Source organism: Henckelia pumila, chromosome 4, assembly GCF_033568475.1.
Source record: "Henckelia pumila isolate YLH828 chromosome 4, ASM3356847v2, whole genome shotgun sequence".
In the NCBI taxonomy this organism is placed as follows: domain Eukaryota; kingdom Viridiplantae; phylum Streptophyta; class Magnoliopsida; order Lamiales; family Gesneriaceae; genus Henckelia; species Henckelia pumila.
In genome coordinates this window covers 64,950,059-64,971,969 of record NC_133123.1, presented here as the reverse complement: position 1 = coordinate 64,971,969, position 21,911 = coordinate 64,950,059, and the positions used below count along the sequence as shown (strand labels likewise).

Sequence of the window (21,911 nt, the reverse complement as noted above, 5' to 3'; positions counted from 1 at the left end):
GATTGATGTAATCATCTAAAAGAGAAAAAGCCTCTTTTGGAAGTCTTTGGACTTGACGTGGATGCAGGGTATAATAAGCTAAGTGATTGTGTTTAATGTGGGTGCTGTGATTCGAAATCATCTTGGCTCGGTTTGTGCAGTTTCAGCAAGAGAAATTCGTCACCCTGGATTGGTTGTAGCTGCAAAACTCAATGCTATTTATTTTGGTATGGTTCTCGCTACTCAAAGTGAGTTTAATTTGGTTCGAATTTACTCGGATTCTTCTTTAGCCGTCCAACCAGTGACCTCAGCTTCGGAACTCAGTGCTATTTATTTTGGTATGCTACTTGCTACTCAAGGTGAGTTTAAATTGATTCGAATTTACTCGGATTCTTCTTTATACGTCCAAGTAGTGACCTCAACTTTGAAAAATCTTGGCCCTGAAGGCAGCCTTGTTTCGAACATATTAGCTTTGTTGGAACATGGTAAGTACAGATGCAAATAAAGTGGTGCATTGTCTTGCGTAATTTGTTTTATCTAATCTTTCACCCATGACGTGAGTTGAAGGACCATGTCCTTTGTGGTTGATTGATGTAGTCAAGACTGATTTATCTATTGAATAATTTGGGTGACTCAATATTATTATTATTATTATTATTTTTTGTATGAAATGTTGGCGTTAGCCCACTAATAACACTACCTAAATCTAGGTCAATTGTATCAGGGGCCCAATCATCGTTACAGTGGAAAAAGGTTCACGACAGAAGCGACGTCGTATCAGAGAAAAACAAACCCACCATTCCAACTGCGACGAAACCCCCATTGTAGATCACAGATAGAACAGATTGAGGAAAAATGAGCTTGGCTGCGACGTCTTATCTTGCCCGGCGAGCGGCGCAGAAGGAAAGAGTGAGGATCCTCTACCGGCGAGCACTCAAGGATACTCTCAATTGGGCTGTCAATCGCCATCTCTTTTACCCTGATGTAACAATCCATTTCTTGTTCCAGCTTTGATTCGTATATTTGATCTACGCTTTGAATTGGTGGGATGCTGTTTGAATATTTGCAACAAACCTAATTCCCGTCAAGATTGAGAGGTTTTCCTCTGTTTTTGGTTGTCTTACCAGGCTGACGCCCTGAGAGAGAAATTTGAAGCTAACAGACAAGTGGTTTGTTTCTCTTCTCTGATCGAATTTGGTTGCTTTCGGTGCTGATTTCATTCTTTTAATGATCGGTATACATTTCACAATATTATCACTCGGCAAACTGGCTAGGCGTTTGATTGATTTCAAATTGTTGGTTCCGCTAGGTTTCGTTTTTAGGTCAATGTAAAGAAATTTTGGTAATAGTGACATATGAGACATACTTGGGTTTGAACATTGTGTTTCATGATTAAAATGTGCATTTTTATGATCTTTTAAATTTATCGGGGGTTTCACCATTGCATTGATGATTCTGTCAAGTAATCTTGCTGATAGAGTTTTTTTTAGGTGAGATTGCTGAAGAACTGAAATGATGTTAATTGCATTATGTTGACTTTTTTTTCTTGTTGTTGGGTGCCCGTGCCCGGGGTCTTCAGGAAGATATTGAACACATCGATAGAATGATCACTGCTGGTGAAGCAACATACAATAAATGGCGGCACCCTGACCCGTACATCGGTAAGTTTTAGGTTAGCATTTAATTCATTATATAATGAATTGCTTCTCACTATTAGACAAAGACAAAAGGAAGTCAGACTGATGAGGAGAACAAGAAATTTGGATCTTTAAGGAAACTACACCAATTTGCTAGTTTTGTACGTAAGAATTTATCTTTTAAGGTTTGAGAATAAGAGTTTTGGTGTTTGTATTTTCTGTCTTCAGATTTGAAGACATAAATAGGTTAAGTAACTGAGCACTTAACAATCGTGTTTAATCTTGCTTCAAGTACATTAAACGTATGCGACAGGCAGATATGTGGATTCATGCAAGGAGATGTAGATTTACCTTTTTAATCTTCTGCAAGTTTAATGTGTTGAAGCATGCTTCTATTTCTCGAACTTTTCTTGCTCTTATGTTTTTTTCTCTTCGGAATTTGATTTCGAGTAGTTTTGCATTCAAATGGAGAAGTACTTACTGCTTGAAGGAATTGTACCTTCTGATCATGGATTATTATTTATATTTTGGCTTACTACATTTTTATGTCAACAGTTCCATGGGCTCCTGGCGGCAGCAAATTTTGCCGGAACCCCACGCCACCTTCTGGGGTAATTTATTAAAACCTTATTGCTTATGTTCTTGAATCAACTGTTTAAGTATTCCATTGCTCTATAGGACCCACTGTTTCTGTTTTTACGTTATGGGTTTGTTACGGACCTGGGCCTAGATCTAAATAGCCCAATAGTCTTAGAAGAGTCTAGAAAGAGTGTATGAAATAAATATGTGAGGAACGTGTGTTGGGAAGATTTCAGTTCAGTTTTCTTAGAGTGAATATTAACTAGCTTGTGCTAGGCACTAGCTTGGCTAGGGACAGAGATTTCTCTGGGTTATCTTCTCTATTTCCAGTTTGTTCATCTTTTTATTATTATATAAAAAGTGTGGTTGTATCAATTGGTCCGGCCTGCCGGATAATTTGGGAGAGAAGAAATGGCAACCACAGAAACTCACGATCGAACACTGCAAGAGAGTTAAGGAAAAAGGTGAATTCTCATCAGACGAAACGCTTGGCATTGAAGCTGAACCATACTCTGAACTGACCATTGGTTCTCCGATCAATCACCGGGAAATCACGTTCAGTTGTGCGGAGGATCCCGCCCATCCTTGGTTTCACGGGAAGAAAGAAAGGGTTAGAGAAAATGCGACGCATCGTCGGTTCCAATGGGTTAAAAAAAAGAAGGATCCAGATAAGGCAATAGAACAATGCAAAGGAATCGCCGATTGGAAGACATGGCGGAGGAATCCAAAGCTTCAAAGCGAAGGGTTGGAGACTCAAACAATCGAGTGGGCTTGGGCTAAATTACCATGCATAGTCCTGGTGTTTAAGGGCAACCCTAATAAGGGTGGGCTGAATGCAAAAAGGCCAGTATACAAAGAGATTAATAGCTGGGCCATGGAATGGGCCCGATCTATTAAAAAACACTCAGTTCAGGGCGATGTGCATCCATTTATCAGCCGAGGCGCAGATCGAGAATGGAAGAACGAGCAAGGGGTGTCGCGCTTGATGTTTCTCCACGAAAGTAAGGCGGGAACAAGCATCCGAGTAAGCCAATTGCTAACACCTAAAGAAATTGGAGAAAAGAAAGGGCGGGGCAAAGGCTTCAATGAAGCCGATAGCCAACAGCCTATAAGGAAGCGGAAGGAGAATAGGAAGGCAGAGTCAAGATTTAAAAGGGCCGAAGATTGGAAATTGACGATCATACATCAACTTTTGGATCGAGTGAAAGGGAGGTTTCAACTTAATAATCTGAGATCCTTTGATATGATTAGTGGATATGCACTTTTGGTATGGGAGGACAGTGATGGCAGCCCTACATCCTTATCAAAGGAGTTGGGCCCGCTGCTCCTTAAAAAGGACATGGTTGAAATATGGGTAGGAGATGTGTTTCATGATAGGGTGATTGAAGTGTGTAAAGGCCTGGAAATAGGAGCTTGTACAATTACAATGGATAGAAGAGTTTTTAGAGTGAAAGGGGTGGATTTCACGCTAATAATTGCTTGGACGTTATGTTTGGATGAGGTGACTGCATCAATTGTGCACTAGATAAGAGTTAGATGGCTGTTTGGGCAAGAATCTCCCTTAGATTTGGAGATTGATATGGCTAATAATTATGAACCAGGGCAGATTTTAGGAAGAAGGGTCAAACGCCAAGAGGATGAAACTGATAAAAGGAAGCTATCACTCAGAGCTGCTGGATTTCTTTTTAGATTCAATGCTGCTCTCGGGAGCGAAAGAGGACTCAGAGACGCTAATTTTGTGATCATGAAGTCCAATACAGGAAAGGCGGGGAGGAAGGGTTGTGGTGGAATGACCACTCAAGACTCTAAGAAGGTGGAGTTGAGTGATTTCTCTAGCAGATTTATTGTCGACAAAGCGCATTTTGGAAAGAATAAGCTTCGTGATTTTTACTCAAAGTTGCAGGAATTTAACAATGAGTTCTTCGATCTTGGTTTTGAGGTTATTGTCTTTGATGTTGGCTGGAGGGAAGCAAGATTCATGGAAGATCAAGTTTCAAGACTCAGCCTTGAGGACAAGGCTGATTTTGAAGACGGTGGTATTGTTACGGACCTGGGCCTAGATCTAAATAGCCCAACAGGCTTAGAAGAGTCTAGAAAGAGTGTATGAAATAAATATGCGAGGAACGTGAGTTGGGAAGATTTCAGTTCAGTTTTCTTAAGAGTGAATATTAACTAGCTTGTGCTAGGGACTAGCTTGGCTAGGGACAGAGATTTCTCTGGGCTATCTTCTCTGTTTCCAGTTTGTTCATCTTTTTATTATTATATAAAAAGTGTGGTTGTATCAGGGTTCCTCAGAAACTCACGAATCGCTCTCTTTGCAAACATTGGAGTGTACCTTTTATCTTTATACGACTGTTTGCATCAATCTGATCTCCTCTCTTCTTGTTACTCTTTGGCACTGGAGTAAAATGGTTTCCGAAAATTGAGTATGAACCATTAAATTAAACAAGTAGGTCAAATTTTTGTGTCCATCTTGGACTTGGTTTTCTCTTTGTTTGTTGGGAATGTTACACTATCTTGCCTTTTTTGTGTGGTCAGATAATATGAAAAAATGAATTACCTACAATCCCTTTCATTTAAGCGAGTTCCTATTCTCAGCAGTTTGATCGTTAGATTTTTACTACCTTTGTGTTTATTAGTTATTACTATGGTAATAAAAGGAATGAGAATTAGTGTTTCCAATATTCTGCATGTATAAAAATATTTGTACATCCGGTATAAGTCTATGGTTTAGGGATTAAGAGCATAGGTGAATTGTCTCTTAGTCATGAAATCAGGGCAACCAATGGATTGTTTGGAGAGTGGGAGGGTGGGTGATGGTTGCTGTCCCTAGAACTATCCTTCATATATTTCAAACCTTGATATATTAATCTTTATTTGATTGAATTTTTTTCAAAATTGAAATACTCGATTATGAAGCCTTGTTTCCTGTAAAACCATTACCGAGAAGTGCAAGTAGTTGTTTTATCTCGGTGTTTCACTATGGGCTCCAAGCGATAATACTTCCATCTTAATTTCAACTTACAACGTCTCATTGCTACAGATTGAGATTATTTATGACTATGGCCGGGAAGATAATGATTAATCCACAACCTCTTCCCTGGAAATAAATAAAAGGTTAGCGCTCTGCTGTCAGTTATTCTCCTACTGTTTCTTTGTGTGTGCGGCTCGTGAAAATCATTTTGGGTGGCCAATTATATAATTCTAAGACTACTCGTCACCTCAATGAAAAATAAAAATTTCTTTCATTTTACTAATTTTTGCGATTAATATGATAATTATGTAAAAGATAATTCAGCTGTTTCAAGTTGAGGTAATGAACAACATATTACATATGTGCTAAAACTTTATTTGGTGAAGTATCGATTTATAAAATTTATCTTTTGCCAAAATATCTTGTAACAAAATACATTTTACGGAAAATATGATATGTTTTGCAGATTGAAGGGTAGCAAGAATTAGCAGGGTACCTCAACATTGCTTGCGATTGCATTTAAGCTTAGTTTACCGTGTTTCCATAATTTTCATCTTTCTTTCTGAATACACAGATTGACAAGGTGCATTTTACAAGGGAGCAGATTGCTATCAATCTAGTTTCTGTTTGTTTCAAGTTAAGTATATTTCAGACCTTCCGGATCGAAAATGTTGATCTTTAATTTGTTTGATGTACCAAGCATTTTCACTCTCAAAATCAGTAGTTTGTCAATGAAAATGGTCGAGTTCTGAGCTTGATGGATATTTGATACAGTCTCATTGTGTCGTCTTTACATAATAATCAGGCAGTCGGATTGATTCCAATAACATGGTAAAACCCGGGGCATGTGCCCGTGAACAGCGTATGTTCAATGTATTTGAAACTAACATAGGGTAAATTTTGTTGTGTTATTATTATTATTTTTTTTATCAGCTGCCAAACCAAACTATTACTTTCGGGTAGGGGTGTTCAAACTTCGGATAAAACCGAAAAAATCGAAAATCCAAATCGGAAAAACCAAACACCGAACCGAAATTTGAAATTCGGATATAAATGTTAAAATCGAAATTTATTTGGTTCGGTTTCGGATTATATATTTCAAAACCGAACCGACCGAAAAAACCGAAATTTTATTAAATTAATAATTTTATTTATATAATTGTTTATATTATATATTTTATGAGATGATATCTAATGAATAAAGAATCATTTTAAATAATTTTTAGTTGATTGTTGTTTATTTAAGTCATTTAGATTTTGAATTTAAATATTTTACAAAAAAATCATTTAAAAGATAACATATTATATTTTAAAATATATTTATAATATTAATTAAAATAATTATATCAAAACCGAAATAACCGACCGAAATAACCAAACCGATTTAGTAAAAAACCAAACCGAACCGAATTAAAACGGTTCGGATATCGGATTATATATTTCGAAAACCGAAAAAACCGAAATAAAAAACCGAAAACCGGACCGAACCGACCGATGAACACCCCTGCTCACCGGTGGATGCAATTATAAGATGCATAGGCAAATTTTGCTTCTCCGTTGCAAACGATATAAAAAACATTGTCACAAAATATAATCATCATTCTTCCTACTAATGTTGCAACTAAAATGTTCCCGATTTCATGTTGATCTGAACCCACAAGAAGTTTCTGATCCACATCAATGTTGCATAAGATCGCTCTGGAATTTTTCGACAATTTTCCTCCTTAAGTATTATGGCCTTCAAAATCTTGATACAATTTCCAAAAAAACTGTCTTTTTAAAGGAATCATAATTTTAGGCTTTTATGATTAAATTGAACATTCTTCATTCTTGGTTTTCTGGAAGATATGGTTGTATTGAATAATTTGATCATTTACACAACAAAATGTTTAAACTAAACAGAATGCTGAAACATTCGAAATTGAATTTCACTGAGAAATAAGCAGTAGCCTCAGAATTGGGATTACAAAGTAGAAAAAAAAAAGATTTATATGAGTTTAAAAGGAAGAGGCCATGGAGTGGACCTGGGCACTTCGATCTTATCCTTGATCCTCTCGATTTTCTTCTCCTTTTTGGGTCTCGAGTTCCCGTACGATCCTTTAAATCTCTTCCCTTTCTTCGTCTTCTTATCCCCACGCCCGCACAGGATCGGCGCTGATGCAGTCGACGCCGCAGCGAGAGATGAAAATGCCGCCCGGTTTTCCGCGGCTGCCGTAATCCGCCTGGCCGCCGCGCTGCACCATCGAATCACGCTCATTTTGCGGCGAGGTTGGTTGGTTGATTGATTGACTAATCTGTGATTCGTTTTCCCTAAATTCTTAAAACCCTATGAAGTAAGGGAGTGCTCGTTAATTGTTTCGACAGCTGGGGTTTTATCTGATATAATCGTGGGCGTGCTTTGATATTTCACTTTGGACCCCTAAGGTTTTGGGAATTACATTCGGGACTGTTTTCATTTCATTTTTCTTAAACAAACCCATTAACTACTTTATTCCTAGATTATTTCGTTGCACATGAGGAAATTACGCATGGTTTTCTTTCATTTTTCATTCATAAAGATATTTCAAAATAAATTCAATTTTATTAGCTTCTATTATTATATTTTTATGTGTGTAAGAAATAAAAATGACGTTCGATTGCCATCTCACTTGTGATCCGAAAGTATTAACAATTTATTATTATATGTTTCACTCTACTTGTGACGTGGTATCATAAATATAACACATAAATCTAGATTTGAAATCAAGTATCAAATTAAAAACATGTACCATCTAATAAAAAGAAGGGTTTGCATTAAAATTAAAATAATACTAAAAATATATTCAATATTGTGTATATTGATATTTACGTAACAATTATATAAATACATTTTAATATTTTTACAAATAAAATTTTTGTATTAAATTTGTCGTGAAACGTGTAATTTCTTTTCTCAAAGTCAATATATGTTACTCAACAGACAAAAAAATAGTGATGGAAAAAGAAACTTGGGATGATGTGTATTTGCGCCATATACATCACACACATTTCCTTCGATTTTCTTGGATAAAAACAGAGGGGCCGGTTTTCATAGCGCTAGCTCCTCTCATTCTCTCGTGATTCTAACAAAGTGTGTGTCAGTCAAGCTTTCTTGATGGAAGTAAGTGGATCCACAGCCATTTCATGGGCGAACTCCATTTCTCTCGCACTCGACTTCCCTCGAACATTTTCAGTATGCTAATTAATTTCTAATATCTATGAAAAAGTTTGGTCTTTTGTGTGAATCATTCAGTTTTAAGTACTTGATTGTCATTTGGTATTCTTGTTTCTTTCTTTTGTTTTTGTAGATGTGCAGGTTTAAGAAGGTGAGAATTTTATGTGCCAGCAGAGGGAATGATTCTGGGAAGTCTCAGAAGGTAATGTCGTTGGAATTCAATTACCCATTTTCTTTTTGCTCGTTTAGACAATTCATTTGCTAAAATGTGAAATGTGTCGGTCTTTCCTATCATCCTTTGTTGATAAATGTTGTTCTAGGTTCGTAGCTTCGCCGAGAATTTTGAATTATTGATTCAGAGAAGGTAGAGGAATAACTGATGCTTGAGCTGCTTATTTTACGTGTTCACTGTTATCCCACCTAGAAAACCAGTAAACTATTTTCAGGTGGAGATGTTATTTTCCTTTAGATGCCATTCAGAATTGGCAGCAAATGGTTTTCATGTATGGCATTATCTCTACTGAGCTGGAAATTAGATTTCTAACAGTTGAATGTTTGAAATGCAATGAAGAACATTTGTGAAATGAGTTCACTCTTGCTTCATTTGTGTGTCCTCCAAATTCCTTCCAGCACATCCTATCAAATCAAAAGCCAAAATTTTGGTGCTTGAGTTCCCTTATAACTACAAGTGTTTTCATATGTTCCATACTGAAGTGTAGCATTATAGTCTCTTTGCACGGTGTTATACATGTGCTAAAGATGCAACTCACTATTAACATCCCAAATACTAGAACTTCTCGTCATTCTTAGTTTCATATTTTGATTTACTGATACAATTCTCTCCCCCAGACCTATTATGCCAAAAATGTTACAATTTTCAAGAAAAAGGAGTCTTCTGGGAAGTTATCTGTTAAGTAATTGTATTGGATTGACATTTAAGCAATCCAGGGTTGTACCTTCTAGCCCTTAAGTTATGTGTACAATATTCCTTTCCTTTATCTGGGCAGATTTTACATGTCCTTTTTTCCCCTTTGTGGCAGCAAAATGAAATGATTGTTTCAATAACTGGAGCCACAGGATTTATTGGTAAAAGATTGGTGCAAAGATTGCATGCAGGTATACTCATCCCATATTCATTTCACCATGATCTCTGAGCTGGAAAACAACACAAACTCGACAAATGCTTATCCTATACACGGAAGAAATTGGAAATTGAATTGATAACTAAATATATGTTTTTAAAAACACATCTATGTGTGTGATACCTTGAAATTTTATCTGCTCTAAATTAAATTCTTACGGATTGCATTTCATTCACACAGCTCACTTTTATTGATTCAGTGTTTTGTCTTATCTGTTTATTAGACAATCATCGTGTGAGGGTCTTGACGAGATCTAGGCCAAAGGCACTGTCAATTTTCCCGGGTAAGAAGGTAATTATCTAGTAGTTAAAGAAGTTCTCTTATCTGTCTTTATATGCTGATAACTCTTTAATGTGAGGTGGAGCTTAAAAATTGGTTGAAAGCTCAGTCATATGTGCTCTTTTTTCCCTCGAAAAAACTCCTGGGGAGAAAATGAGAGCAGAGAATATAAAAAAATGCTTAAGACACTCTTCCGTTGTTATTTCATTCTCCGTATAATGAGTTAATGAACAACTTTTTTTTGTCTCTGGTCTGCATCCAAGTAAAATGGAGACTTCTCAAAACAGAGAATCAATTATCTCACCCAACTTGTAGAACATCTGTTCTTCAATCTCCCCCACTTTTCACAACACTTTTATGTACTTGTTGCTTTCGATCAATAATACTTTCTTGATAAAAGAGTTCAATATATTATTTCTTTCCTTTCGTCCTCTCATTTCTTTTTCTATTCCGAGTTCTTTCTCTTCTTGCGGATACAAACTCAAATTTCTCTCGCTCTTCTATTGAAAATTTCTTTGTATGTTGCAGTCGAGGATTTTCCAAGAATTGAAATAGCAGAGGAGCAAGAGTGGAAAAACTACATTCAAGGATCAATGGCAGTTGTAAATTTGGCTGGGACGCCTATAAGCCAGAGATGGTCTCCTGAGGTACATTACAAAATTTATTGAGATTTATTATATCTTTCTTTTCATGGAATCATATCTTTAAATTTTAAAGAGTATGATGCTTTTAGATAAGCCCTGTACTTCGTATTTGAAATAATCTTGAAATGCAATGTTTTCAGATCAAGAAAGACATCAAGAACAGCAGGGTTAAAGTCACTGCAAAGGTTTTCCTCATGCATCCCTTTTCAAGTTTCTTCCTTAAGTTCTAAACTATATTGTGTTGAAGGGATGATATTGATATTTTTCAATGTGCTAATATTCGGAATACATGGAACTATACAGGTCGTAGAGTTAATAAACAATTCACCTGATGAATTACGTCCCAAGGTTTTGATCAGTTCAACTGCTGTTGGATTCTATGGTATGTGTGCCGACATGAATTTTTGCTGCTTTCTTATTCCTTAGTAGGCAATTTGTAGGATTTATTTTATCCTATTGAAGTTACATGTAATCAAGAAATGATATTATTTTGTTAAAGCAATGACATGCTCCTTCTGATTTTGGAGTGGGCGGGCAAATTCATCACAATTCAGGGGCAAATTTAGAGAAATTACACAAAATTTCATTTTGCTTTGTTTAAGAGGAGGCTATCTCCCTAGTCCTCCCCTCTTCGCCCTCATGCTTTTGTTCATCTGTTCCTGTCCATTATCGTTCAGGAATGTGTAAATTCATTAGTTGTGTATTAAGCGCGCAGTGAAATTTTCTTCCTGATGCTAAAATTAGGCACCAGCGAAACACGTGTATTTGATGAGCAAAGTCCTTCAGGAAACGACTACCTGGCAGAGGTAACTGATGTTAACATTTATTTATGAGGACAGCATTTCAGAGTCTGATGTTTCAACCACTTCTAAACTGATTTTTTTTTTTCCATTTTTACATATCAAGTATTGCGTGTCATCTACATATATCATCTCAGATGAAAATTTTGTATGGTTAATAAGGTTTGTAGAGAATGGGAAGCTGCTGCTTTGAGAGTTCATAAAGATGTTAGACTAGTGCAGACAAGAACCGGCATTGTACTTGGGAAAGAGGGTGGTGCTTTGGGTACAATCTATCATCCTTGAGACCTTTTGTTAAAAGGAAAAACTTTCGAAGTGACCGGGTTGAAACAAATCCCGACCCTTTACATTTCATTCTTTAAAAATCCTCGTTAATTTTAAAGCAGTTAATAATACCACGTTGACTCCTTTTGACTCTCTGCAGCTAAAATGATACCTCTTTTTATGATGTTTGCTGGTGGACCTCTGGGCTCTGGAAGTCAATGGTACTGTTGAACTCTCACATCTTTTATATAATTTTACAGAACAATTTTGGAATGGATAATTTCTCCATTCCTGTTTCAATCAGAATCAGACAAGTTATATTAGTTTATGCAAACAGGTTTTCCTGGATTCATGTTGATGATATGGTAAATTTAATATATGAAGCACTATCCAACCCTTCTTACAGAGGTGAAATTTTATTAAGTTTGCATTTGTTTGAACTGCAAATGCAATGTTAATCGTTCCTGCAAATTTCTTCTTGTGCCATTTTGCTTGTTCTTGGATAAACAGTTTACATCCTCAAATACTAGGTGTTATCAACTGCACAGCGCCAAATCCAGTTCGCCTTTCAGAGATGTGCAGTGTTCTGGGATCTGTCCTGGGACGACCCTCGTGGCTTCCTGTACCCGACATTGCACTTAAAGCTGTTCTTGGAGAAGGTGCTTGTGTGGTGAGTAAGATAATTTAGTCCTTGTAATGCTTACATCAATCTTCCTGTACTGGTTCCAAGTAAAAATGATCTAACGATTCAAGCTCTGTATGCGAATAAATACCGTACCTCAACTGTATGAAAATAATTCAGACATATAGATGATACATTCCGAGTGACTCCTTGCAGGTTCTTGAAGGACAAAAGGTGGTTCCGAAGAAGGCAAAGGAATTGGGTTTTCCTTTCAAATACCCTTATGTCAAAGATGCTCTAAGAGCCATCATGTCTTGAGAAAAAGATCGATGTCGAAATCTATTCAGCACACCGATGATTTTTCGTTCTTCCTTGGAGCTCTCCATCTCGATACACTATTTTTGAATCGTTTTTCCTATTCGTTAATCCACTTATGTCCTTCAGATACCGATGATGTATAATGAACTCAGTTTACAAAATCTGATGTATTTTATTTGCATAGAGCATTCTTAAAAGTCCTGATTTTGTTTCTTTCTCCATTAAAAAACCCGTGTTGTAAATTTTTCTCATTCATTGTAATATTTTTCCAACAATTTATCTTTTATAAATTTAAATTCAAAATCTATGGCATGTTATTTATCTTCATCCGATACAAGGTGATAGACAAATAGGTTAAATAATCTTTAAAAAAATTAAAATTTTAAAAATAAAAATATATATTATGTATTAATATAGGCGACTGTCTAGGTGGATTTTTGAGCAATCTGGGAAACTGATTAATGTTACAATGCCAAGAGATATTTTTTTCAATGAATTGGGGATGGTGTATGGCAATCTTTAAGCAAGTATTTTATTTCATGTTAAGAAATGAGACTTGAACCTAACTTATCTATGAATCGAGATGGTGTATGGCAATCTTCTAGCGTCTAGGTGTCGCCTAGACCATAAGCAAGTATTTCAGTTCATGTTAAAAAATGGGACTTCGACCTAACTCAACCCAGAAGTTAGCCCAAGGGGGGAGGGTTGTCCAAGAACATATATTGAACTCCCGGTAACTCTATCCAACCGATGTGGAACATATTTCAATGCACACGCCCAGGAATGAACATTTGGAGCGTGAAGATATTAACGATTGGCCCAGCTACGGACGTCCCAATTATGGACAGTCCAACGCATAAAGGTCAGTCTGGGCTTTGATACGATATTAAAAATTGAACTTGAACCTAACTCAACCCCAAAAGTTAGCTCAAGGGAGAGAGTTGTCCAAGTCTATATATTAAACTCTCAAGATATTTACCCACTCATCCCCAAAAGTTAGCTCAAAGGAGAGGGTTGTCCAAGTATATATATATATATATATATATATATATATTAAACTCCTAAGATATTTACCCAACCAATGTGGGACACAATTAACATACCAACACACCCCTCTCATGCCCATGAATGAAACGACAGGAGCGTAGAGACATTAACGGGTGTCCCAACTACGGAAACGGTGGGTTTGAGCTCTGATACCATGTTAAGAATTGGACTTGAATCTAACTCAAACGGCGGGCCTATGCTCTGATAACATGTCAAGAATTGGACTTGGATCTAATTCAACCCCAAAAGATAACTCAAGGGGGAGAGTTGCCTAAGCCTATATATTAAACTCTCAGGATATTTATCCAAACGATGTGTGACACAATTAACACACCAACACACCCTTCTTAGCTCAAGGGGGAGGGTTGTCCAAGCCTATATATTAAACCCTCGAGATATTTATCCAACCGATATGTGACAAAATTAATATACCAACACACCCCTCTCGCGCACAGGAAAGAAACTACTGAAAACATTAACGGATGACCCAAATATGGGCAGTTCAATACATAACGGTGGAACTTGGTCTAATACAATGTTAAAAAATGAGACTTGTACCTAACTCTCCCAAAATGCTAGCTTAAAGGAGAATGGTTGTGCAAGATAATATATTGAACTCACAGGAACTCTATCCAACCGATGTGTGATATATTTCAATATTTCAAAACAATTTTAATGTTAGTCAAAATGCTAAAATAAAAAACCGAAGTAAGCCAATGTTGTAGTGACCCTTACCCGGATCACCTACTAACAGAACTTAGACATGCAATTAACTTAATTAAACAGATATCAGAATAAAACTGCGGAAACTAAAAACATTATACAATCCCAAGTAAAGGAATCTGTAATTTATCCAAATAATATACAACCAAATCGAATAGCTGTATCAACCTCAAAACAACAGAAATAAAACCTAGATGAAGCTCCAGCTGACCAACCACTGCCTAGCCCCTCTTGGATCCACCCGCCTCGTCCAATCGCAAACCTGCCCCATGGAATAGGGTGTCCAGAAACACAGAGTACGAGACGTGAGCATAAAACGCTCAGTATGAGAGTATGAGTATACATGCATGCAAAGTGAACTCCCTATAAACTCGAGGTCAAGGATCAGATAACAGAGATAGACCGGGCCCTGGTATGTAGCATGCTGTGCCGTCGCTTCAGGAGGTGGCTCCCATACCATAATACAAGTGGATATGCCGGACCCAAATCGATGGAAGTCCAACCACTAACAGGATAGGGAAAAACCCTACTAACAGACATCTCGAAGGAGATAGCTCAGTATGCAAATGAATGCAGCATAAATCAATGACATATAAACCATGCAGTCACATAATACATGCATACTCAGTCAGGATATCTCGAACAGTACTTCCGTACCTCAAAACAGTACAAGCTCTACCAACTCTAGGTCCACGCCTATAGTCTGCTCTACACTGCCAAATGATACTACTACCATTAAAGTGCTCTAAAAGCCTTAACTAAGCTATTGCATACTCCTAAATATTTATAGGAAGCAAAAGCTATACCTTCATCCGTCGTTAGCCCTTTGATATCGATGCCTCCAGAACTTGGGCACAACTCTGCTACGACTTCCGAACGCCTCGCCGACCGCCGGGTCAAGCCTAGAAAGGCTAGAACAACTCGAATAGACTAGAAAGGAGAGGAAAATACTCGGAATTGGCAATTGAAAATGAAGCCCCGACCCTCTATTTATAGACAACGATCGGAACTTCCGATCCTCGATCGGAACGTCCGATCCTGCCATCGGAGCTTCCGAAGATCCTGATCTGCCACGTGTCAAAATATCACTTGTTGACTTCGGATAGGGGTGATCGGAGCTTCCGATCTAGCCAATCGTCATGCCTGACGTAATATGATCGGAGCTTCCGATTCTGCATCGGAGCTTCCGATCCTGTTCGGAACTTACGAACCTACCTTCGGAGCCTCCGAACTCTATTCAAGTAATTATGATTAATTCCTTAATTACTGATTTTGGTTACGGGCTACTACATTCTCCCCCACTTAAGATATTTCGTCCTCGAAATCAGATCTTAAGTACTGAATGTAATACAGGAATCAGAAACATTCTTTATTCAAATCAAACGTTTACAGGGTTTTCAACTGAATACTACTTAAGAATGAAATCAAAACAACTCAGGATGATCTTCACGCATCCTGTCCTCAAGCTCCCAAGTAGCTTCCTCAGTGCCTCGGCGCTGCCACTGAACTAAAACCAGAGGGATGACTTTGTTCCGCAAAACCTTATCCTTATAATCCAGGATACAAATAGGTTTCTCAACATAAGTCAAATCCTTGTCCACCTGAACCTCAGACCGCTGCAGAATATGAGATTCATCCGCCACATACCGTCGCAATAGAGATACGTGAAACACGTCGTGAATACTGGATAGATGCGGTGGCAAAGCTAGTCAATAAGCCAAATCGCCAATGCTCTCCAAGATCTCAAACGGACCGATAAACCTGGGAGACAACTTGCCCTTAAGGCCAAATCTGAGAATCTTGCGGAAAGGTGACACTCTCAGAAACACTTTCTCCCCGACATCGAACTGCAAAGGCCTACGCTTGATATTAGCATAGCTGGCCTGACGATCCTGTGCAGTCTTAATCCGTTTCTTGATCTGATCAACAATGTCTATCGCCTGCTGGATAAACTCTGGTCCCTCAGCCTGTCTCTCCCCCACTTCTTCCCAAAAGAGTGGAGTACGACAACGTCGCCCGTACAACGCCTCAAAAGGTGTCATCCCAATACTAGTATGATAGCTGTTGTTGTACGCGAACTCGATCAACGGCAAATGATCCTGCCAGGCTGAACCAAAATCCATGACGCACGCTCTAAGCTTATCCTCCAAAGTACGGATAATGCGCTCTGACTGACCATCAGTCTCCGGATGATAAGCAGTACTCAAACTGAGAGTAGTACCCATCGCACGCTGAACACTCCCCCAGAATCTAGAAGTGAACCTGGGGTCCCGATCGCTGACAATGCTCACAGGCACTCCATGAAGTCGAACGATCTCCTGAATGTACATCTGTGCCATGCGATCCACATAGTACTCTCGGCTATAGGCAATGAAATGCGCTGACTTGGTGAGTCGGTCCACCACAACCCAGATAGCATCACAGTTCCTCGGGGATACCGGCAAATGGGTCACAAAGTCCATTGTGATAAACTCCCATTTCCATTCAAGAATAGGCAGACTGTGAAGCAATCCTCCAGGTCGTCGGTGCTCTGCTTTGACCTGTTGACACACCAAACATCTCGAAACAAACTGATAAACACTGCGTTTCATTCCCTTCCACCAGAAACGAGTACGTAGATCCTTGTACATCTTGTTGCTCCCAGGATGAATACTCAACTTAGTGCGATGTGCCTGAGACAAAATCTCCTCTCGCAACTCTTCATCCTGTGGAAGCCTACCAGACAAACACAGAAAGCCATCTGACTGATAATGAAATCCAGACGAGCTACCCTAGTTAGCTAGACGAGCTAAACGCTGGGTCTTCGAATTAGACATCTGAGCATCTCGGATCCGCGAATACAAGGCTGGCTCAGATAATATCGCAAACATCTGGATACTCTGCATACCTTTCTTATGCTTGAAGGTATAACCTGAAGTACAACAGTCACTGATCGCACTAGACATCGAACAAGTCTGAAGTGCGGATAGTCGCACCTTGCGACTCAAAGCATCAGCGGTGAGATTAGCAGCTCCCGGATGATACTTAATTTCGCAATCATAGTCCTTAAGCAAGTTCATCCAACGTCTCTGCCTCATGTTCAATTCCGCCTGAGTGAACAAATATTTGAGACTCTTATGGTCGGTGAAGATCTCAAATTTCTCGCCATATAGATAATGACGCCAGTGTTGGAAAACCGTGTTCAGATCAATTAGAATTGATACCCAGTGCAGCGGAAATTTAAAAATTTATTTTATTAATATGGAACAATTCCATATTTGGGTATCAAAACTTTACAATTAAATTTGTGTAAGTAAAACAAATAATCACTATTAAATATTTTACCTTGAAATCTCGAAACGAGATTATGGACACCAACAGAATTTAATCTGCTCTTGTTGTATATCCCCGAAACTGATGAACGAACGTTTCTTCAATCAGGTCCACGAATAGAAAACAAAACCCTCTGATTGACTGCATTAGAAATCAATCAGAAGTTTGCGTAGAGAATAAACAGATATGATCTGTTAATTCAGATTGTAATTTTTCACAAAAATCACAACCCGAATTTTCTCCAAAAGGAACAGAGGATTTCGAAAATCCCCTTGAAAATTCTAGAGTGTATTTTAGAAAATTGCAATATACAATGTGTGTGATTTTCGAACCCAACACCTCTATTTATAGATAATTTCTAGTTATAATTATATCAGGACTCTAACTCCTTAAAGCCCACAATCCATAACTTAAGCCCAACAAGCCAAGCCTGTTGTTATAGAAATTAATATAAAATTCATCGTGACTCCGATTGATAAACTGATTTCATCAATGTGCACAGAAACCATTTCTGCATCTTTTAGAGTCAAGATAATTTTTCTGAATCCGAATTCAGTGATTTCCAAAAATGCCCATCCCTATGTCATTTTAGGAAATCCCACTCCCTTTAGTTAAGAAGTCCAACTTCTCTTTCATTAAATTTAACTCTTTAAATTTAACTATCTCTACGGGGTTTTAGTAATCCATTACTTGTGTAACCCTCAATGGTTCAGGAATACAGCTAGCCGTGGGCTCACAACTCCTTGTGACTCGGAACAACAATTTCCGACATACCCATCGAATCATGGTAAGAGCGCCTAGCAACATCGCCCCATGATTCCCTAGGTATTACTGATAGTGCCTGCAAGAACCAGTAGATTTTGGTTAGCGTACAGTACGGTCCCTTCAACCATATATCCCGATCGAATCAACAACCATTGGTGCATCGAGAGTCATTCGAAATTCGATAACTATGCATAACATCTTGGAGATCAAATAGTGACATCGCATGTGTTACTAGGATAACCCATTAACCTAAAACACATCATGTACTCTGGCCAGAGATTCGTCACACTAATATCTCCTCAGATCGCATAGGATATCCACAATCGCAAGTATGTGGTGAATCCTTGACAACAAAGCATCGACTCCTATATGTGTCGTAACTGTACCCAATCCCGACACCTGATGACCCCAATAGAGTCGGTAAACGAGTCAAAGTACAGTACTAGCATATAGAGTCTCAATGATGTTTCAAGTAATAAGGACTAATGGTGTACAACCAAAACCGCGGACTTTATCCACTCGATAAGTGATAACCACTTGAAAAGTCCGAATAGGGTAGTTCGATCATTCATCATATGAATATCCATTTGCATGCTTTGAACATCTCTATGTTCCATACCAATGAAACGTGGTACTCGGCATCACAAATGCTAGTCTCAATCTCGAGCGATCCTTATCCTTATTTGCGGACGGATCAATTGACTAGGAACAATTTAGAATATACAGTGACTATAAGATGTGTTTCATGATAGCCATCCCCATGTGCTACCACATCTTACATACACTATAGTATATTCAAAGTCTTTATCAAAACAACAATAGTATATCATAATATAACAATATGAAGAAAGATAAAATCAATGCCATTATAAAAGTGTAAATTATATTAAACAAAAGATTGTTTTACATAGAGTCATAAAAGCCCTTAGCCATAAGTTGGCTAACCGGGCACCCACTCTTTCAATCTCCCACTTGCCCTAAAGCCAACTAGTCATACTACGTAATCCCATTGCTTCGCGATGTTTGTCAAACAATGGTCCTGGCAAGGGCTTAGTAAGCGGATCAACGATATTGTCTGTAGAGGCCACTCTCTCGACACTGATGTCTCCTCTTTCCACAATCTCCCGGATGATGTGGTATTTCCTCAGTACGTGTTTGGACTTCTGATGAGACCTTGGCTCCTTTGCCTGAGCAACGGCACCCGTGTTGTCACAGTACACCGGAACTGGACCAACAGCTTCAGGAATTACACCCAACTCTTGGATGAATTTCCTTATCCAAACCGCCTCTTTAGTAGCATCTGATGCTGCAATGTATTCTGCCTCAGTGGTGGAATCCGCTGTGGTATCATGCTTGGAACTCTTCCAAGAGACAGCACCGCCATTGAGCACGAATACAAATCCAGAGGTTGATTTCGAGTCATCCACGTCACATTGGAAGATAGAGTCGGTATAGCCTTCCAACTTCAATTCTCTCCCTCCATAAACCATGAACAAATTCTTAGTCCTTCGCAAGTACTTAAGAATATCCTTCACGGCTTTCCAATGCATTTGACCGGGATTGGCTTGGTATCTGCTCGTGACGCTCAGAGCATAGGCCACATCCGGTCTGGTAGATATCATCCCATACATAATACTACCTATGGCTGACGCATATGGCACGTGTGTCATCTTCTCTATCTCTTCGTCAGTCTTGGGACACATAGACTTGGATAGAGAAACTCCATGACACATAGGTAGATGTCCTCTCTTGGACTCATCCATAGAAAACCTTTTCAATATGGTGTCGATGTAGGTTGATTGAGTGAGTCCTATCATTCTTTTAGATCTATCTCTATAGATCTGAATTCCTAGAATATAGGATGCCTCACCTAAATCCTTCATCGAGAATCTACCTGATAACCATATCTTTGTTGACTGCAACATCCCTACATCATTCCCCATTAGTAGGATGTCATCAACATAAAGTACTAAGAATGTTACCGCATTCTTAACTACTTTCTTGTACACGCATGGTTCCTCCGGGTTCTTGATAAAACCAAAATCCTTTATTGTTTCATCAAATTTCTGGTTCCAACTTCTTGATGCTTGTTTGAGACCATAGATTGATCTCTGAAGCTTGCATACCTTATGCTCGCTTCCCATAGATGTGTATCCCTCAGGCTGCGTCATATAGATCTCTTCCTTAATGTTTCCATTAAGAAATGCAGTCTTTACATCCATTTGCCATATCTCATAGTCATACCATGCTGCTATGGCAATAAGGATTCTTATGGACTTGAACATTGCGACTGGTGAAAAGGTTTCATCATAGTCAACCCCTTGTCTTTGAGTATAACCTTTTGCCACCAATCGTGCCTTTTAGGTCAATACCTTTCCATCAGGCCCAAGCTTTCTCTTGTAGATCCATTTGCACCCAATTGGAACAATTCCATCAGGAGGATCTACTAAAAACCAAACTTGGTTAGAATGCATCGAGTCTATTTCCGATTGCATAGCTTCAAGCCATAAATTCGAATCCGCATCAGAAATTGCTTCTTTGAAGTTTCTTGGATCACATCCAATGACGGGTTCACTTTGATCCCCTTCAAGAAGAAGACCATATCTAATAGGAGGCCTAGAAGTCCTCTCGGATCTCCTAGTAATAGGCGTGTCTTGTGATGATTCTTGAGGTGTAGGATCGCTATTTTGTATCTCGGGTTCTTCTCGAATTTCTTCAAGTTCCATCATCTTGCCTTTCTTATCCAATAAGAACTCCTTCTCCAAGAAGGCGACATTCCTTGAAACAAACACTTTTGTTTCAGCAGGATGATAGAAATAATATCCGATTGAATTCTTCGGATACCCTACAAAATAACATAAAGTGGATCGACTATCCAATTTATCTCCCACTGTCTGCTTCACGTAAGCAGGGCATCCCCAAATCCTCAAGTACGAATACTTAGGAGCTTTGCCATTCCATAACTCTAATGGTGTTTTATTTACTGAATTAGTGTGGACGTTGTTTAACAACAATACCGTCGTTTCAAGCGCGTAGCCCCAAAACAAAGGTGGGAGCTCAGTGAAGCTCATCATGGATCGAACCATGTCCAACAAAGTTCGATTGCGATGCTCCGAAACACCATTAAGCTGAGGTGTCATAGGAGGAGTCCACTGAGAGAGAATCCCATTCTCTTTTAGATAGTCCAAAAACTCGGTACTTAAGTATTCTCCACCTCGATCCGATCGAAGTGCCTTAATACTTTTACCTAGTTTGTTTTCTACTTCAGCCTTGAATTCTTTGAACTTTTCAAATGCTTCAGACTTATATTTCATTAAATATAAATACCCATACCTAGAATGATCATCAGTAAAGGTAATGAAGTAGGTGTCGCCACATTTAGTACCAATCCTAAATGGACCGCAAACATCTGTATGGATCAAATCCAACAGATTTTGACTACGCTCAGGTTTCCCTTTGAAAGGAGATTTAGTCATTTTTCCCTTTAGGCAGGACTCACAAGTAGGTAGAGAGTTAATGTAGTAGCCCGTACCCTAATTAAGTAATTAAAGAATTAATGCTAATTAAATTGAATTGAGTATCGGACGGATCGAAAGCTCCGAAGGCACGATCGGAAGCTCCGAACAGGATCGG

At 38.5% G+C, this 21,911-nt stretch overlaps 3 protein-coding genes across 5 annotated transcripts; 2 read left to right on the top strand and 1 right to left on the bottom strand.

Moving 5' to 3' along the window:
• Positions 1–752: 752 nt before the first annotated feature.
• On the top strand, positions 753–5,933 carry LOC140865117 (NADH dehydrogenase [ubiquinone] 1 beta subcomplex subunit 9). Of its 2 annotated transcripts, none has more exons than XM_073269632.1 (6): positions 753–963; positions 1,107–1,148; positions 1,559–1,640; positions 2,172–2,227; positions 5,239–5,312; positions 5,744–5,933. In XM_073269632.1, the coding sequence occupies exons 1-5, from the start codon at positions 835–837 to the stop codon at positions 5,278–5,280; spliced, it is 351 nt and encodes a 116-aa protein (XP_073125733.1). In that variant the 5' UTR covers positions 753–834; the 3' UTR covers positions 5,281–5,312; positions 5,744–5,933. The 2 variants fall into 2 exon arrangements, with proteins under 2 accessions (XP_073125733.1, XP_073125734.1); XM_073269633.1 differs by having other exon boundaries at positions 5,636–5,933.
• Positions 5,934–7,073: 1,140 nt separating this feature from the next.
• On the bottom strand, positions 7,074–7,525 carry LOC140867268 (small ribosomal subunit protein bTHXm). The gene has a single exon (XM_073272341.1). It carries the CDS (start codon positions 7,424–7,426, stop codon positions 7,157–7,159), a length of 270 nt encoding a protein of 89 aa, XP_073128442.1. The 5' UTR covers positions 7,427–7,525; the 3' UTR covers positions 7,074–7,156.
• Positions 7,526–8,162: 637 nt separating this feature from the next.
• Positions 8,163–12,694, top strand: LOC140865434 (epimerase family protein SDR39U1 homolog, chloroplastic-like). 2 transcript variants are annotated; one of them, XM_073270084.1, is made up of 13 exons: positions 8,163–8,308; positions 8,496–8,564; positions 9,403–9,478; positions 9,728–9,787; positions 10,312–10,430; positions 10,568–10,612; positions 10,731–10,809; positions 11,172–11,233; positions 11,390–11,492; positions 11,652–11,712; positions 11,829–11,899; positions 12,022–12,161; positions 12,330–12,694. In XM_073270084.1, exons 1-13 carry the CDS (start codon positions 8,303–8,305, stop codon positions 12,429–12,431), a joined length of 993 nt encoding a protein of 330 aa, XP_073126185.1. In that variant the 5' UTR covers positions 8,163–8,302; the 3' UTR covers positions 12,432–12,694. The 2 variants fall into 2 exon arrangements, with proteins under 2 accessions (XP_073126185.1, XP_073126184.1); XM_073270083.1 differs by having other exon boundaries at positions 8,168–8,380.
• Positions 12,695–21,911: the final 9,217 nt, after the last annotated feature.

What these genes read in the sequence shown, in the direction of transcription:
- LOC140865117 (XM_073269632.1), top strand. Translation starts at nt 835, where the DNA reads ATGAGCTTGGCTGCGACGTCTTATCTTGCCCGGCGAGCGGCGCAGAAG. An exon ending in GCCATCTCTTTTACCCTGAT is followed by an intron (nt 964 to 1,106) that starts GTAACAATCCAT and finishes TTGTCTTACCAG; the next exon opens with GCTGACGCCCTGAGAGAGAA. An exon ending in ACCCCACGCCACCTTCTGGG is followed by an intron (nt 2,228 to 5,238) that starts GTAATTTATTAA and finishes TCATTGCTACAG; the next exon opens with ATTGAGATTATTTATGACTA.
- LOC140867268 (XM_073272341.1), bottom strand. Translation starts at nt 7,426, where the DNA reads ATGAGCGTGATTCGATGGTGCAGCGCGGCGGCCAGGCGGATTACGGCA.
- LOC140865434 (XM_073270083.1), top strand. Translation starts at nt 8,303, where the DNA reads ATGGAAGTAAGTGGATCCACAGCCATTTCATGGGCGAACTCCATTTCT. An exon ending in ATTCTGGGAAGTCTCAGAAG is followed by an intron (nt 8,565 to 9,402) that starts GTAATGTCGTTG and finishes CCTTTGTGGCAG; the next exon opens with CAAAATGAAATGATTGTTTC. An exon ending in ATCCAACCCTTCTTACAGAG is followed by an intron (nt 11,900 to 12,021) that starts GTGAAATTTTAT and finishes CTCAAATACTAG; the next exon opens with GTGTTATCAACTGCACAGCG.